The sequence below is a fragment of the Seriola lalandi genome, unplaced genomic scaffold (genome assembly GCF_002814215.2).
Source record: "Seriola lalandi dorsalis isolate HSWRI2012SDOR001 ecotype SW California unplaced genomic scaffold, Sedor1 jcf7180002052119, whole genome shotgun sequence".
Taxonomy (NCBI): domain Eukaryota; kingdom Metazoa; phylum Chordata; class Actinopteri; order Carangiformes; family Carangidae; genus Seriola; species Seriola lalandi.
The window spans coordinates 151,578-169,741 of NW_019522672.1; the positions used below are offsets into that span (position 1 = coordinate 151,578).

Genomic DNA, 18,164 nt, shown 5'->3' on the forward strand with positions numbered 1-18,164 from the left:
CTCTTACTTTGAAAAGCGGAAATAGCGCCGTCAGCAGGAGTAGAGAAAAGATAATTGATTCAAATTGTATTCACAGATTTGTTTTTATTCGTGAAATTTGTTTGTAGATCCGTTTTATATTTGCAAGATATCTTTTGTGAGTTTACAAATTTATTTTTTGTATTTGTAGAAGGTGTTTTATATGTACAAATCACACATTTACTCACTGATTGTCAATCAGTTCATATAAATAATATTGAGACAAATGAACCTCCATACCCATCCCTCTTTCTCTTCACGTGCACAAGTTTTCACATCTCATCTCCCCTTCCCTCCTTCATTCTTTCCCTCAGTTTCTCTCTCACTCCTCTCTTTCTATTCTCTTCTTCACTCTTCAAATCCAGACTTCCTCTTCTGTCTTCTTCTCACCTGTTCTCCACCCCACTCCTCCTGGTTGTTCACACATTTTTCTCCTCTCTTCTTCTCCTAACTTTAGCTTTTCTCTCTCTTTCTATTCGTGCTTCCTCTCCTGGTCCACAGGTTGTCCTGTCCTGTCCCCGTGCTCACTTACTTATGTTCCCTCATGGCTTGCCAAAAATAAATAATAGTATAAATGGCTATTTCCCCAGTATAGTACTAATAGAGCTCAGTTGATTTGTCGGTCCAGTCAGAGAGACTATTAGTTAGAAGTTATAAATATAAATAATGTTATGATAAACTTGATATAAGATTGGGGCTTTTGGGAAAACATCCGGGCTGGACCCCCATAAACTGCCCCCCTCGCTCCTCCTATGTCACATATATCACCGGTACAGCGCTGTATGTTTTCAGTCAACATATATATATATATATATATATAACTGACCCTCGTTCACAGCAATGAGAGTTGTGAAAGAGGCTCTTACATATATACTGCGTTCATGTGCTATCGGATAAATATGTTATTCATGGATAAGGTATATATTTACATCCTAATTAAGTGAAAGCGTATTTTCATATGAAAACATGACCGGTGCATTATTGATGCTTGAAGTTTAATTTGTCATAACTCCCATCCGGCCGCAGCACAATTGTGTATTTGCGCGCCAGTTGCATTGTGACAGTCGGATGAAGGAGCTAGGAGGAAGCCCGTGAAGGCAACAACCGTGACGCACATAGAGGGCGGAGCTTCGGCTTACATACAGTCTAGTGCAGACACCAGTGCGTGGACCTCTCTGTGCTGTAGTGAAGTTACATAGATAAACACAACCAGTGAGAAAGATGTCGGTGGTCTGTGTCGCCCTGAGTCGAAATGTTTTGGCCATTAGGAATGCCGGCACGATGGTGGTGAGTACTAAATAACTTTATTAATAACTTTACTTAGTATTAGTACAGACATGTCTCTTGGTTTATGCTAGGCTACAGTTTATCATCCTGATGTGTGTGATATTAGCTTTGTCTGTAGTAACACACCCTGCTCACAGGTTTTGTGTGTAAATGTCACAAAACATTAAAAAGATCTATTCTAGTTCTACCTGCTTCACTGTAAAACGTGAATAAATATAGGAGACATTTAATTTTCAGTACACTATAATAAATGTTTAGCTGAGCTCTTATTAAAAACTGAAATAAAAAAATCTTTTTTTCTTCTTCTTAGCAGTTTATGGAAATAAATATCTGTTTACTTCTTATAACTATACAGAAATATTCAGATTATTTACTGAAGCCCAAGTTTCATTGTCCTTAAAGAGTCAGTTAGGTAATCATAGACTGGAAAGTGATGTAACACTTCCATGACAGTTCGTCCAAGTTACCACTAGGGGGAGCCTTCATACCTTCTTATGCAAAAAAACTGCATTACTGGCCAAATTTCCTTTTCTTTTAATTCCTTATTTATATGTTGCATTTATTTCCTTTTATTGTATTTATTTTATCGGTATGTATTGTTCATATTTTACTATGTATCTTATTTCAGAAGTCATGATTTAATTCCTTCTTTTTTTTCAATGTTTAATTGTTGATACAGATACCGTGTAATAACACTGATTTATAACATGATAGTGTGCCTCAAACATCCTAATTGTATTCTTTACATTTTCAGTATTATGTTTTGTAATATCCATGATATGGTTTTTAAAGGATTATATCATAGTTATTTATTATTTGAGTGTTTCATCAAATGCTCCTGTTGTTGTATCGTGTTATATTGTTACTTTATTCTGAATTATTTTAGATTTGAGCAATACAGGTGGCGTTGTTTATATGCGTTGATGTAGCAGTATTAATAGTATCCTCTGGTGTCTCAGGATAGGTGCTTCATTTTAGCCTTGGTTGACGTAACCAGCTGCTAGGTCACACTGTCCTGACCTTCCTATGTTTTGCACATAACTCTTTATTGTTCTCTTAGCTGAAAGATGGTGCTTTAGTGGAAGGGATAAAAGAAAAAAAAATATGTATAATAATTTGGTACTTCTTTTTGAATGTTAATTCACTGTTTCTGTTTCTTATCTGTGATACAGATGGTGCGTTATGCCCAGACTGCAGCTGCTCCAGCTCCTGAACCCAGAATCAAGAAGTTCCAGGTTTACCGCTGGGACCCCGACACCGCCGGAGACAAACCACGAATGCAGACTTATGATATTGATCTAAACACGTAAGTCACGACTAGGTCCATTATCAGAATGTTGCTGTGCTTTTTAGTTTTTAGTTTTTACAGTCATAACATATTGACGTGTTCCTTTTAATATAGCTGTGGCCCAATGGTTCTGGATGCACTCATTAAGATCAAGAACGAGATCGACCCCACACTCACGTTCAGACGCTCCTGCCGTGAGGGTAAGAAACAAAGAACATCTGGATTCAACTTGCACATAATGTCAACAAGTTTCACTCAGATTAAAAAGCAAATAAAAATAAATGAAACATAGAAACATGAACCTCTGGGTCAGATTTCAGTGACTGACTCTGTGTTTCCTAAGGTATCTGCGGCTCATGTGCCATGAACATCAATGGAGGCAACACACTGGCGTGCCTTAACAAAATTGACACAAACACCAGCAAACCAACGAAGATCTACCCACTCCCACACATGTATGTGGTCAAAGATCTGGTGCCTGTAAGTACCGCAAGTGTGGAAAAAGACTTAATTCCGCGGCCGTATTTGAAGTTGTTGCAGCACGATGAGGGCCGACGTGAATAAAATAGCACGAATTTAATGTTGTATATGTATTGGTTGTTTGAATGCATGTCATGACTTCTTCCTCATATCATTTCCACCAGGATATGAGCAACTTCTATGCGCAGTACAAGTCCATCGAGCCCTACCTGAAAAAGAAGGATGAAACTCAAGAGGGGAAGGAGCAGTATTTCCAGTCAGTGGAGGACAGACAAAAACTGGTAAATAAACCAACTTCTTACTGTGAGAAACACAGACAGATACTCAAGTGATATAAAGGCAGAATCACATTTGTAATGATAGTAACATGCTCTGCTTATGGAGTCGTAAAGCACCACGGAATAAACTTTTGTCTTTAACCCAACAGGACGGCCTGTATGAGTGCATCCTGTGTGCTTGCTGCAGCACCAGCTGCCCCAGCTACTGGTGGAATGGAGACAAATACCTGGGACCTGCAGTTCTAATGCAGGTGAGCAAAGAGATCGTGCATCTTAAATGTATTTAGATGTGAGATAAGTGTCCCAACGTCAAGGCAAACTAAAATTCATGGTAGAGCACGTAGCACAAAGGCTCAGTCCTAACCACAGCGGCCGGGGTTCGATACTGATGTGTGGCCCTTTGCTGCATGTCATCCCCTCTCTCCCTGACTTTCCTTCTCTCTCACACTGTGGCTATCAAAATAAAAGGAAAAAATGCCAAAAAGAAAACTTAAAAAGAATTCATTTGTGATTTTAAGAGGTGTCATGTCATGAAATCAAGTGTTTGACATGTGGGAAATTTGAATTCGTTGCCATCGAATTGAGATATTTCACTCTGGATCAAAGTTTTTTTTTTTTTCTATTTATCATTTTACCACCAGTCATGACCCCAGAGCCAATGTGCCAGTGTGCATGAAATATTCCTGATGAAGCAAACAGCACATGAATACTGTTACTGTCCCACAGGCGTATCGGTGGATGATTGACTCCCGTGATGAATTCACTGAGGAACGTCTGTCTAAACTTCAGGACCCCTTCTCTCTCTACCGCTGTCACACCATCATGAACTGCACCAAGACCTGCCCCAAGGTACTTCAAATTATACTCACACACGCACACACACACACACACACACACACACACACACACACACACACACACAAAGAGTTAATATTTTAAGTTTCTCACAGTCTGTTTGACTCACTTCTCCACAGGGACTCAACCCAGGAAAGGCAATTGCAGAGATCAAGAAAATGATGGCGACTTACAAAGAGAAGAAAGCTGCAGCTACTTGAACATCTGAAAATCCAGGTGGCTCAAGATCCACAAAGTGGAAGAGAAAAGTAAACCAGGAAGTTTTGCCTGCATCAGCACCTTTTTCTGATTTTCATGAGTGTGTGAGAAGTGAGTGTGTGAGTGTGATTGTAAAAGGGAACAGAATAACAGGCAGGTGTGAGAAAGAGGTGATGGAAAGGCCTATGAAGCAAAATATTTTGAGTGACGCAACGAGTTGGACCACATTTCTTACATCTGTGTGCGCAGTGATTATAAAAACTAGGTTCTGTTGTAATTACTCACAAACTTTGTTTTCAGACTGTAAATATTTAAATATTTGTTAATTAAGATGTGCTGAGCTCATTATGGAAGTCAAACGTGTGTTATCATTTGGATGAGGAAAGAACACAGTACCCTCTTGTTGATTTCCTTTGTAACTTCCATTACAATAAACAATGAACAACACTGGAGAATCTGATCAAACATTTTTATTTGCCAAAAAGTTTCCATATGAAAATAAAGACCTCACTACAACAAGATACTTAAATATTATGGTATTTTTATTGTTGTAATGAGATACCAGTTTATCTGAGATTATAAATGTGATATAACAACATCATATCTCAAACGTGAAGATGATCATTTTTAAATGTTATTATGACAATAAATGTGCATATGTTGTCATAAACACAATATATTCAGTAAAAGCCCAAAGAGAAGATGTAGAACCTGTGCCATTTTCACAGCATTTTGAAATTTCAGCAAAACATGAGTTTATTACTTACATGATATGTGGATTTAGTAATTAGGAGAAATCTCTGGACCAAAGATAGAATTTGACCAAGAAACCTAATTTCTTACCCATGAATATTTATTACTAACTTAGTGTTTTGAGTAGAAATTATTGACCAGCTGCATATAAGCAGGGGCTCTACAGTAACCTGGTTAATATTACAGTTCATGTAAATAATTTATGTCTTTTAAAAAGCCAGTGCAGTGCTGGAGGATAAAAACGAGCCAGAGGGATTTTTCCTCAAAAAATTGTTCTCAAAAACGTCTTTTAATAAAAATATAAAACATTAATAAATAGTCTATAGTCATTAACTGAAACGTATTAGCACTTTACAAGTGGTGGCCCAGAAACCAAAAGATGTTTCTGTGAATTTTCACTGCCCTCGAGGAAGTGTGTAAGATTTAAATAGAAAAAGCCTCAAACTATATAAATAGAAATTGTTTATCAAACTTATAATACATTTTAAATAATTTATCAGAACAAAATGTAATTATAAAATATGTTGTTAATTAGAAATAATGAGCTTCAATATGAAGGATGTGAGCAGTTTTTGTAATTAGTACGTTCCCTCAGTAAACACACCGATTTCAGCGTGACGCTCTTTCCACGCATAAGCGATTGTGACTGTTTTGGACAGCGCGACTTCCCGTAGAAAGCTGTAGTTTGTAGCTGGGGCAGCTGCATGTTTCAAACAAGCTCAGTCTTAAAAAGACAGCCCGTTATTTAGCAATGTGGAGACTGTCATCGTAACCAGAGGATGGACAGGCGTGGTGAGTGTGTTTACATTCTATTAATGAGTCCTTCCCACCAGACAGTATAACGTTAACGCTACACAGAAATGTTTGCTAACTGTTAGCTAAAACCAGCAAGTGGCGACAGGCTCCTCTGTGCTGACAAGGGTGGACTGACTGCAGGGTTTGTGCTGACAACAACTCAGTCTCGACCCCTCTGTATATGATGTCCATATAGTTATATAGTTGTATAAAAATCCTACACATTTCCATTATTGCAGTGAAACATATTTCTGTTTATGCTTAAGTGCTAATAAGTTTCATCTAATGGCTTTAGACCATCTATTGATGCTTTATATCTTAATTGAAAGCCATTTTTAAGAACAACTTTTTGGTTGCAGTTTGAGAAATATCCCTTTTGTGTAGCATTTATCCTTCTACAGTATTGCATTGGCTTTTTAAAAGACAGAAAGTATTTACATGAACTGTAATATTAACCTGGTCTGAGACCACATATATATTGTATGTGAGTTTAAAGGGTCGTTTTGCCTTATTTACAGAAAAAGTAAAGCAGGTTCTCATCTTTTGGTTTTATTTGTACAGCTTATAGTGTGATAACCTTCTTCTTCCTCCCTATTACAATAGAAGTGGTTAATTTACCATTTCTTTTCACAAACAATCCACAAACCTCACTGTTGCCCTACTACTACTAATACAAACACTACTACAGCAACTACTGCTGCTATCATTGCTGCTGCTACCACTACTGATATTAAAGCTAGCACTGGTGCAAAGTTACAAGTGTCTTTGTTAGAGCATGAGCGATAAATCCTTATTATCTTACTCCAGCTATGTCAGCATTGAGGTCTGTGTTGGCTGATAAGTAACAGGAACTGCAAAACAGAAATGGCAAACATGAGACACTGTCCTCATTGTATTACATTACATAATTTGTGTGCAAAGAAAATGGGTGAATTTTCAGGCCAAGTACATAACTTCAAAAGTATTAAAAAAAAAAAAAAGTGATGCATTTTAGTCAAAAATGTTTATGTTGCATGTTTAAAGTTGTAGTAATTGATTTAAGTCCACCACAGTGTTCACCAGCCAGTTGTTACACAGTGGGTTTATTAGTGTTTTTCACTGAGAACAGCTGCTGGAAATGATGCTGATCAGAGCACACAGAGACACTAAAATGCTCCAAGGAGCTGAAGGAAACTGCAGAATCTGGTGATAATTCTCATTGGGTTCTTCACTACGAGTGACCCCTTTCACATTAGACACACAGTCATGTGACACATTATTAAATAGAAATATTGATTACAGCAGCTTTAAACTCCCATATCTAAACATTGCCCTCCAAAAAATCCAGTATCAGTTGGGCTCCAGTTAATATATGCTACTGCTGCCACTACTTCATGTTGCTAATGCTGCTATGCACTGCAAGTTTTTTTTGTTTAGTTTTTTGCACCCTCAGCTCAGATGATTGTCTTGTGTCTGCCTACTCATCTGTGTGTTCTCACTTCCCTTTTCTTGACAATGCAGAGAGTTTGCTCAGTGTAATGTTCTGATTGAAGATGAACTGACAGTGTAGATTTTCTTAAGGTTGATCACAGTTCACTGGATGGAGCAGGATTTATAAAGTTATTTTAGGGCCATAATATTCACTTCTGACTTGTTGGAAGCAGATTTGAACAGTCATTGATTGATGCTTCGGACAAGGGAAACATAATGATGACTTTCAGATATCTGGAATTGCTGTGGGAGTTGAGACAGCCTATTTAATTGAGGTATGTGAATGAATTGGTTACTTGAAACCAGCTGAAATTCAATACCATTGTAGACACTATAAGGAAATACTGGCTGCTATGGGGTAGCTTACAGTCAAATAAACATGCAATTCCAAATAGTCTGCCACACAGCAAACTGGCAAATAGACTTTAAACTCAAAAACCAATGGAGTGTGATGCAGACTTGAAACTTTTTAGTCTACTTTTGTTAGGGATTGGCCTAGTTAGAACAGGGCAAGCATGTGATTTGGCAGAGTAACCCAGCCTCAATGGACTTTCCCATGATTCCATTACAATCATGTGCATAGTGACAAAACAGATGACTTGGTTGTTTTGTTTCTTGTGTAGAGTGTAGCAAATTGTGCTATGCATGGAGCTGCGTGACGCTACAGTACAAGAACTACAAGTAGGTTATGAGCCAAAGGACAGAGATAAATACATGAACATATAGTAAGTTATGGCTTCCTTTACAAACCTCTTATCATAAGGAAAACATTACCTTAATGATAACATGATGGCTAACTAATTATTTAATGATAATGCTGTTTGTGTTAGAGGAGAGTAAAACTATTAAATATCTAAATAGTATAATATAATAAATAGTAGTAACTCATCAGTAAGATTAATGAGTAGTAAACATTAATTTGATCTTGCCAAATAATGAGCCTGTATCAATGTATGAAAACTTGTTTATAATTGGTTATTTATGATTTAAAAAGTGTACAACTAAATTAATAACCTAATTATGAACCATTTATAAATCTTTTATAAGGGTAAAAGGGTAGAAAATCTGATCTGGAAAAAAATGGCTGTGGTCTCGAAAAACTCTGTTCTCTCCGTAACAATGTTAGCAATCCGTATAAGCGCACGTGTCATTGATTTTCACCATGGTAACATTAGCCTTAGGCCTGAGTTAGCAAAGACAGACTTAGACTGTGGTTTAGATATAACAAATAGTAGCTAAATGCATCCATTGCACAAAGCAGCTACATTCTTGACTATCTTAAACCTGACTATGGTACAATGAATTCTGGGTAAATTAAGTTAGGTTTTTTTTTTCCAAAATAAAACAAAATGGCCGACCAAGGAGCAGCATCCAACCACTCAGGTTCCAGTAGAAAATGTTTTTCTTTTGGAAGAATTCTACAGTTACAAGGATGTTTTACTTGGAAAATTCATGAAAGATTGTAACAGTAAAAATCTGATTTGGAATAAAATGGCTGCAGCCTCTAAAAACTCTTTCCCCTCTCATTGCTCTCTTAATAACAATGTTAGCAATCCACATATATGAGCCATGTTTTCATGTTTTTTTGTGCAGGTGTCATTGATTGTTACCATAGTAACATTAGTCTTAGGCCAGAGTTAGCCTCTCTGGGGCTGGTTTCACAAAGATAGACTTTGACTGTGGCTTATATATAAAAAAATAGTCAGACTTCAGATAGACATCTGAATCCATCCGTTACGCAAAGTAGTTTAGTTCTTGACTGTCTTAAATTGAACTATGGTGCAAGGAATTCTGGGTAAATTAAGAGTTTTTTCGAAATAAAAAAATGAAAGAATTAATCAATTACAAGGAAATTTTTCTTTAAGAGTGAAACATAATTTTTCTTTAATGGTTAAAAAAAATAGCTGTTGTCTCTAAAAACTCCGTCCGTTCAAATTATGAGCCATGTTTTCCTGTTTTTTGTTGCTCGGTGCTACTCAGCGCAGGTGTCACTGATTGTTACCATGGTAACATTCGTCTGAGTTAGCTGGGGGTTAATGTTTTTTTATCTTAAAATTAGTAATTCTTTGCTTATATGAAACAGTCTTACTTTCATTGGACTCTTCTGTGAGCACAATGAAGACTGGACCAACAGACCAGTCTAATATATCTTCACGATGGTGGCTACTCGTATCCCAGATTTGCCACAGGATCCGGTTATACCGCTACGGTAGTCAGGTGTCAGACGCTCGAGGCGCCGCGGGCAGGTGAAAAGAGAGAAACAGCAGCAGTAGAAGTGAAAGCTGGGTCACACCGGCGGCAGCACTGAAATTCACCCTCTATAACTTAATCATCTCTGGGATATATTTATCTTACATTTACGGTCTAGAGTCGACGGTAAGCTCAATTCAATCTGAATGAAGTTGGTTTTTGTGTCGATGTTTTCCATGTGTATGGAGGCGGAAACGAGCATCTGGTTAAAAAAAAACAACCTACTTTACAGCACTTACGGTATTCTCTATCTCCTAGGTTATTGTATATTCCTTTTAATATATGACTTTTACAAGGGTTTAAAGCAAACGTACATTTTTAACGGGACGTTTTACTCTCCTGCAGCCTTTTAAAAGTTAATGTTTATAACAGGAGCTCAAAGTGTATCTGTCGTACTCAGGTGTGTTAGTGACCTCACTACAGTTTATGGTAACTCTTTAATCTCGGATCCTGAGGCAAATCTCCATTATCTCACTTATTTTCCTTCCCTTTGCTTGTGTTTGTATTGTGTCCTCTTTTTTTTTTTTTTTTTTTTTTTACTAGAGTTACTCTGGGGCTTTTTGCAGAGGGATTACTGCAACTGCATCACAACTGAATATCCATAACCACTGCTTTAACCATACTGACCCAGACTATAAATGTAGTGCTGTAAAGTTTAATGGTTGTCTGATAACCCAGAGGATGGTCATGAAGTATGAGCTCAACTGAGCCAATTTTTGGACCAAGATTCAATCACCACTAAATTAATACAAAAGATGTTACTTTTGAAGCATGCCACCTTAAAGTTCACTGCAGTTTGCAACATGGACCAGAGCAGAGCATTTGCCATGTGTGTTTTGTTAGTATTGACTTTAAGGGTGTGTGTGTGTGTTGCACTGCTCAGCGAATGCAAATGTAGCAGAGAAACCGTTGTGTTAACAGCACTTAAACCTGTTCTGTAGGAAGTGTGGTGGAGCCGCAGAGCGGACTCCCCTCACCCAGTCCACGAGACCCCCTCCTCAGTCCTGACTCACACATGGTAAGAACCACAACAGTGTTTCTGCTAAACAGACAAATGATGTTTATTGTAGCAACAAAGAATTGCATAAAGACAAGAAGACCAAAGAGAACAAATTGGGAGAAATACAGAAAATAGAAGTAAAGAATCAAGAGTACTTGACACCTGTCACCTGTACTTAGAGAAGTGGATATAGCCTTGTTATATTTACACACAAAGAGGAACCAGTGGTTTTGAACATTATTTAATTTGGTCTACAGTAAGTATCACTGCTGAAAACAAAAAGGCCGCTCTGTCATTCTGGCTTTTTTCGGTGGCTTATCATGTAATTCAGGTGCTGATAAGCTAACCAGCTAAATGGAAATGAACCTCTGTTTAACAATGAGAACAAACCTGTGTTTGAATCTGAATAGAGTGTCTGACTCCTTTGCCCCACCAGGATGTTCAGGGGTATAAGTGGGTGCGCTGGCGGGTGTGGTTGTGTCGCCTGGTGGCTGTGCTGTCCTTGGGTCTCCTCCTGATCGTGTTTCACTGGCACCCGCGGCTCAGTGTCCTTGCCCGCTGCTGCTCCTGCCCTCTGGCTTTGGCAGATATTCTGCTAATAAGAGTGAGAATAAAAACAGTTCCTATTCCTATTATCACTGAAACTGATTTGTCTTGGCATAGCAAGAACTGCACCTGACCTGCAAGTACTTTGTCCCACATTATCCTTCAGAGAAATAATCATAATGGCTGAAAGTGGCCTGGTGATAAAGTATTAGATTGAGAGGTCACAGCTATAATAAAACCTGCACTGAAATGTTAGTCTCTCAGTCTGGTCTATATTTTAATTTAATGTTCAATTATAGGTGAATGTTATCTTCGTTTAGAGCACTGCTCTAACCTCCAAAGAAGGTACTGAATTGCAGTGTCCATTGATGTCCGAAATGCTGTTGCAGATTATTTTCCACACTGGGAAGAAATTAATTACACAGAGAACACAGTGTACTTGTAATTTCTTTTATATACATTGGAACAAAATCTTAGCAATTACCAGCTTCAGTTTAAAATGTTGCAGCAAATACCTCATCCTGTTTCACCGTTTTATGACCAGCATTTATTATCCAAGCTGCTTTCCATCTGTTTCATTAACGTGTACCTACTGGGTGGAACTGATTAAAATAGTCCTTTTACACAGTTTCCATATCTGCAAACATCCACCTCCAAAGTTTTATAGTTTGTTTTGTATCTGTTAGCTCACGCTCATCACATCTGATCAACCAGAATGGTGTGATGTTAGTGCCAGATGGAAAACGGGACCATATCTGTGGCAGTATTTTGTCTCATCCTCTGATACACAACATTAGATGCTTCCTGTGTTGGTTGGTTAATGTCTAGTTTCCAGCAGTCACAGATGCATTTATGTTGTACCGACCAAACCTATACAAGAAGGTTGGTTTGTCCTCTCTAACAGAAAGACGTGACATGCTTTGGGACCTATTAATTTATGAAAATACCATCGTATATTAGGTCTCTCTTGGTCAGATCAGTTAGTATGCACCAAACTCTGTGACATGATTGGCTAACATTTGGAGTCAATGCCCCAGACACATGGAATAAGACACAGAGCACATTAAAAATTCATAGTTTTATAATTTATCCACATTTTAGAAACTAGATGTTAAATCTCCCCAAAACAAAATGCAACTGTTTTTAATCTTGTCATCTTATATGTTTTAAAATTTCCTTGTGTATTATTTTTATTACAATTTTGTAATTTTGTTCTTTATTTAAATTGTTTTGTGAATTATTTTTGCACATCAGTGGTAAAGTATAAAACGTTCGCTTTCAGGACGCCTTTGGCCAGCAGCATGTGGTGGAGGTCCTCACAGAGGAGATGGAGGATGGCAGGTCAGCTCCATGTCTCTATCCTCTGGCTGTCAGAGAGGATCCTCTTTAGCACGTATCCGAAAAACTGTTCAAACTGATGCTGACTTTGTTTTTTTCCTTTCAGTGTGGAGTTGTTGGGAGAGCTGGAGGTCACTGAGTGGAGAGATACAGTTCAGCTGTACAAGGAGGAGGTGAGGAAGAAGGGAGCGGTTGTGTTCAGTTTTTTTTTTTTTGGCAGAATAATGTGCTGCGTGACCTTCTTTCCCCGACTGAAAGTGACCTCTATCATGTTACAGAAAACTCTGCTGCGCTACTACCTGTTTGAAGGGCTGCGCTACGTCTGGCTGGACAGGAAGGGAGCTTTCTTTCGTGTTAGGTATTGAAACAAGAAAACCAGAGACAAGTAGGATTTCTAGGCTTGGTGTTGACCATTTTCAAGAAAGTTAAATCCTAGAAAATACTATAAAACATAGACTTTTGAAATATGTCTACACACTTGTTGCTTCAGCCAAAGAATAATCTTGAGTTTTGTTTTTATATTTTATCATCTGTTTAACTTTGTGTTTGTTTTTCACATCAATGCTGAACACTTCCATCTTTGTCTGTAGTGTCCTCAATGAGGACTGGACCTGCAAGGACCTGTATGGTTTCCAAAAGGGCCTGAGTCACATGGAGCAGAGCTTGAGGTGGGAAACGATGCATGAATGTGAGAAATAAGATAATTCTTTAATCTAAGTGGGAACTGCTGGGTAATTCATGACATGAATTCTTTCAGGAGACGAATTTATGGGCCCAACCTTATCGACGTGCCTGTGAAGCCTTATATTAAACTGCTGTTTGAGGAGGTGAGATTTAAATCACAGTCTTTCATACTGACTAACATTAATTTTGTATGATGATTTGGTCTGAAGTAATATTTTATTCAAAATCCAGGTGAAGTATGAAATTGAGCCGGCTCCTCTCCTTTTGTCTCTCTCTCTCTCTCTCTCTCTCTCTCTCTCTCTCTCTCTCTCTCTCTCTCTTTCTGTAGGTCCTCAACCCATTCTATGTGTTCCAGTTCTTCAGTATCACCCTGTGGATGATTGATAATTATTATTTGTACGCCCTGTGCATTTTGTTTATCTCCATTTTCTCTATCAGCATCTCTCTGTATGAGACACGCAAGGTGAGCCTGTAGTGGAATACTTAATCTGACTATTTATTACATGTGTAAATCTGGATGTTGATGCTAATGACAGTATTTGAAACTTTTTTGACCTCACTCCACAGCAAAGCATCACTCTTCACAACATGGCCCGGTTGGTCACAAATGTTATGATACGCAGAAACTCAGGAGGTGAGTTTTTGCTAATTTATTCCTCTTCCATTGTGGAATTCCTGTTTCAGAAAAACGATTCATGTTATTTGCTTGACATTAGTTTGTTCACCTGGTCTTGTGTTTACATCAATGATGATTGGCGCCAGAGCCGATAAATACCCGCGTCTACTGCAGAGTCATTTGACCCGGATGTGAATCACGATTGTACCATTTTCCATTGTTGACAAAAGCCAGATGTTAACGGGTCTTAGCAGGTTTTTATGGCCAGTGGAAAAGGGGCTTTGCTGTAATTTTGTTAACTTCACCTTAACATGAGTCCTGCAGTAATGTAATTGAGAGCCAATGACTTTTGGCACAGGAGGTTTTAGTCTGCTAAAGGAACAAGGCAAGGTGATTCATAGCCATAGTTTTATATAGTGGTAAATAACCATTATTCAGAGTGGTCAGAGACAGTAAAAGATGGTTTTGATTTGTTAACTGAGACTGTACCCAAGTGTTTTAAATGGCAGACAATAAGAGTTGGCATATATTCTTCATAAGTAGGTGCCTCTCTTGAACCAGCAACATTATTCCTCATTCCTCAGGACTGAAAATCAAAAATTGACTGAAGTAGAACTCGATCAATCAGAGTTACCTCTGGGATTCAACACTGAGTTGCCAGTTTACAGTATTAGATACGCTTGAATTTAAGATAAACACAAGAAGCTTGTACTACAGAAAATGGACCAGACTCAGTGAATAGCTCCCCAAGCTTAACATGTCCTATGATAACTATTAATTTAGCTATACAGACTAATGAGCAGTGATAACTAACATGTCTTTGGGGTCATCAGGTGGGAACCTCCTTTCACCAGTGTTTCGTCTAGTTGGTCCCACGACACCTCCAGGAGACATGATAACGCAATAAAATTCAACAGCAGCACAAACTGTATCCCCCAAAATAATCATACAGTTGAATCAACAACTGTTTCAACAAAAGCTGAACATCATATCCTTCATGAATGTAGGATTTCAATTCAATAAACTTTATTTCACCCCAGGGGGCAATTTAAAGGGCACATAGAGTAAACATTAAAAAACACATGTACACAACAAAAAACACAACCAGTATAAGCATTTGTTGCAGTATTAGACTGAATTAGTTTTAGAGAGGTGTACCTAATAAACTGGCAACTGAGTGTATATTACAACCTTTGTCCTCCGTAGCAGCATTGGAGTTAGTAGCACCCTTTTAAAATGGGCTAAGACATGGGGGAAAAAACACGACCGTGGGTCAGTAGTAGTGCCCAAAGTTATTTGTGCAACTTTCTTTACATATCAAAACTGCAGTTCTTGTCATTGAGGTGCCATTTGGAGTTTGCAATCACAGCTACGGGTCAGTGTCGTTACAAGGTGGTCCCCGTTTTGTTTGATTACAGTTGTTACAAAAAAAAAGGGCAGCAGGCAAGTAAACAAAGGTGTAAACAAAGCGGGGTTCGAAAACTTTCACAAAATCAGCTTTGCAAATATTTATTGTGGAATGTTCCATTTCGTGCGTTTTGGTCGACAACGCTGAAAGTAAACAGAAGCTTTGTTGACGAAAAACTCCACAGAGCAGCTTTAAGCTGTGACAGTTCCTCCCTCGAGGCAAAACCCAACTGAGCTATTTGTGTGTTCTGCCCAACCGCTTACTGTAGCTACATCCTCCAGCAGCTATGAGAACATTAATTGTCCCTCTGCCACACCGTTTGTTTGGAGAAACATTCAGTTACTGTGTATGTATAGAAGAATGTGTGGTCATGACAGCAACCAACTGGCAAATAAGATTTTGTTTTGGTAACTTGAAAAATGAATCGTTTACTTTAAGAAGAATTTGCTTTAAAAAAAAAAGTTTTTATTTGTAGCTTTTGTTGCTGAAGGTGATTTTCTTACATGTCTCTCCTAACTCTCGAGCTAATGTAGCAAGGAAATAAATCAGGAAGTGATTTTGTTTCATTGGGCCAAGTAAAGCCAGACTGCTTCAGTGCACTTATTCTGCATTAAACCCAGAGCTCTATGTGTTTTGTCAGCCGAGGAGTGTGTGAGCTCAGTGGATCTGGTCCCCGGCGACTGTGTGATCATCCCCCAGGAAGGTCTGCTGCTGCCCTGTGATGCTGCCCTGCTGGCTGGGGAGTGTCTGGTGAACGAGAGCATGCTCACAGGTGATCATCAAACCTGAACACCAACAGGCAGAACCTGTTTTATAACTTCTTCTGTTGGATTATTATATTATTATTATATCCCCTTTGTGTTGATGAAATGCGATGACCTCTACATCCATAAACTTTTTCAGAGAATCACAGAGTAACTTCTTTTCTTGAGAAGAATATCTGTCTGTAAACTAGTTTAACCTGGTAGTCTTTCACTTTGTTTATGTGTTGCTGCAGTTTTGACTTTGTCGTTGGGATTTAATTTAGAAAGCTCCAACACTGTTGACCAGTAAAAACAAAAAATACAGGAAACATGGCCAATAAAAACCTGGTTGGTGTATTAGTGTATCAACTGGTTTTAATCATTCCTGTGTCCAGGTGAAAGTGTCCCTGTGCTGAAAACCCCACTGCCGGCCGGTGAGGGCAAGTACAGCTCAGAGACTGAGCGTAGACACACCCTCTTCTGTGGTACCCAGCTCATTCAGGCCAAAGGTGGAGGTCCGGGAGGTGGGGGTGCTGTCGCCGTGGTCACAAGCACTGGTGAGTAGAGACACTGATGATCTGAGGCAGTAACATTTTGTTGACATGTCAGTTGACCGTGAAACCAGATCTTATTTGGTGACCATTGTGCAAGTGTGATTTTTATGATGAAGGAAACACTTTCAACATGTTTGTTAGACCTCCAAGATAGTAACACTTCATGTAAACAGACCAAACCAATTCTCTGTCTTATTTCTTATCCTCAGGGTTTTTCACAGCCAAAGGAAACCTGGTCAGCTCCATTTTGTATCCTCAGCCAATCAACTTCCGCTTCTACCAAGACGCTATCAAGTTCCTGCTCGTCCTGGGTTTTGTTGGTAAGAGCATTAACTCATGTTGTTTCAAGAGTGTATGAAAAACTTGAGTTATCTGTAATGAAATGTGATACTGTATATCCAATATTGTCCTTCTCTGTTTCAGCTTGTCTTGGCACCATTTACAGCTTCGTGATCCTCTACAGATCCAATGTAAGCTACAGTGTACTGAAGTATTTGTGGCCTGTCAGTTTTTATTGATTTTTTTACTGGATATAAACAACAGATGAAATGATATGACTGACTTGTGACTGGATGTGTGTCCAGGCGACATGGGAGGAGTTAGTGATCAGGAGTCTGGATATTGTGACCATTGCAGTGCCTCCTGCCCTTCCTGCTGCCATCACCACGGGCACCATCTACGCCCAGCGCAGGCTCAAGAAACAGGGCGTCTTCTGCATCAGTCCCCCACGCATCAACATCTGCGGCAAGGTGTCACTCTTCTGCTTCGACAAGGTGAGGATGAAGTTTGCCGCGTATGTGGAGAACAGTCTTGGCCACTTTACTGAAATTATCATTGACGCTTCATTTTGTTTTTACCAGACAGGAACTCTGACGGAGGAGGGTCTGGACGTGTGGGGAGTGATGGAGGGGTCACCTGCTGGGTTCTCAGAGTTGGTCCCAGAGCCCAGACTTTTGCCCCCAGGGCCCATGCTCTCAGGCCTGGCTTGCTGTCACACTGTGACGCTGCTGCAAGGTCAGCCCCTCGGAGACCCTCTGGAGCTCAGGATGGTTGAGTCCACTGGTTGGGTACGATCGTATAAAGCTTGTTTTATTTACTTCAAGAAGTACTTGACTAGGACAGAGTAAAACAATACTTTTTGAGATGTTACTAACTTAGTTATAAAACCTGTGTTCATTTAGTTAAAGTAGCCAAAGTTCTCAAATTTTCCCTTTAAATGATAGTAGTGGTTATAAAATTTCCCTCTCGTTTACACCTCTGGGACATTGGAAGAACCACGTAGTGTTTTTGCATTCTTCAGGCGATTCTCCACTCCTGTCACATTTCATCTTACAGTCAATTGCCATTAATAACGTTGATGTAAATCAGTATTTTTACATCATATCTAATTTACAGACCCAACAGGAGCCGGAGGGGGACGGGAAGGTGCTGGATGCAGCGTTTGGAGGCCACAAAGTTTTGGCCGTTATGAGACCTCCAACTCAACGGCTAGAAGCTCAAGGAACTGTGAGTGTCGCTGACATCAGTCCTATATAAACTGATCAATAGGGCTTATGTGCTATTAAAATGAACAACCGCTTAACACCTGTAACACTCTTCAACA

General features: G+C 39.0%; 2 protein-coding genes across 6 annotated transcripts in view; both read left to right on the top strand.

The window, feature by feature from the left end:
• The first annotated feature begins 1,152 nt into the window (after window positions 1-1,152).
• Window positions 1,153-4,851, top strand: LOC111650006 (succinate dehydrogenase [ubiquinone] iron-sulfur subunit, mitochondrial-like). Its single transcript, XM_023399750.2, has 8 exons — window positions 1,153-1,305; window positions 2,478-2,611; window positions 2,708-2,793; window positions 2,937-3,073; window positions 3,238-3,354; window positions 3,501-3,602; window positions 4,078-4,200; window positions 4,326-4,851. The coding sequence occupies exons 1-8, from the start codon at window positions 1,240-1,242 to the stop codon at window positions 4,404-4,406; spliced, it is 846 nt and encodes a 281-aa protein (XP_023255518.1). The 5' UTR covers window positions 1,153-1,239; the 3' UTR covers window positions 4,407-4,851.
• Window positions 4,852-5,816: 965 nt separating this feature from the next.
• Window positions 5,817-18,164, top strand: part of atp13a2 (ATPase cation transporting 13A2) — a 19,024-nt gene continuing 6,676 nt past the window's right edge. Inside the window, exons 1-17 of one of the 5 annotated variants that reach the window (XM_023399758.2) lie at window positions 5,817-5,949; window positions 10,614-10,690; window positions 11,109-11,276; window positions 12,501-12,559; window positions 12,663-12,729; window positions 12,835-12,914; window positions 13,147-13,224; window positions 13,314-13,383; window positions 13,569-13,703; window positions 13,808-13,874; window positions 15,905-16,036; window positions 16,403-16,564; window positions 16,771-16,881; window positions 16,985-17,031; window positions 17,146-17,334; window positions 17,422-17,628; window positions 17,957-18,067. In XM_023399758.2, the coding sequence (XP_023255526.1) occupies window positions 5,937-5,949; window positions 10,614-10,690; window positions 11,109-11,276; window positions 12,501-12,559; window positions 12,663-12,729; window positions 12,835-12,914; window positions 13,147-13,224; window positions 13,314-13,383; window positions 13,569-13,703; window positions 13,808-13,874; window positions 15,905-16,036; window positions 16,403-16,564; window positions 16,771-16,881; window positions 16,985-17,031; window positions 17,146-17,334; window positions 17,422-17,628; window positions 17,957-18,067 (1,773 nt within the window). In that variant the 5' untranslated portion in view covers window positions 5,817-5,936. Of the gene's footprint in view, window positions 5,950-7,575; window positions 7,698-9,564; window positions 9,799-10,613; window positions 10,691-11,108; window positions 11,277-12,500; window positions 12,560-12,662; window positions 12,730-12,834; window positions 12,915-13,146; window positions 13,225-13,313; window positions 13,384-13,568; window positions 13,704-13,807; window positions 13,875-15,904; window positions 16,037-16,402; window positions 16,565-16,770; window positions 16,882-16,984; window positions 17,032-17,145; window positions 17,335-17,421; window positions 17,629-17,956; window positions 18,068-18,164 lie in introns of those variants that run through there. The other 4 variants (XM_087172183.1, XM_023399759.2, XM_023399760.2 and 1 more) reach the window with 4 other exon arrangements.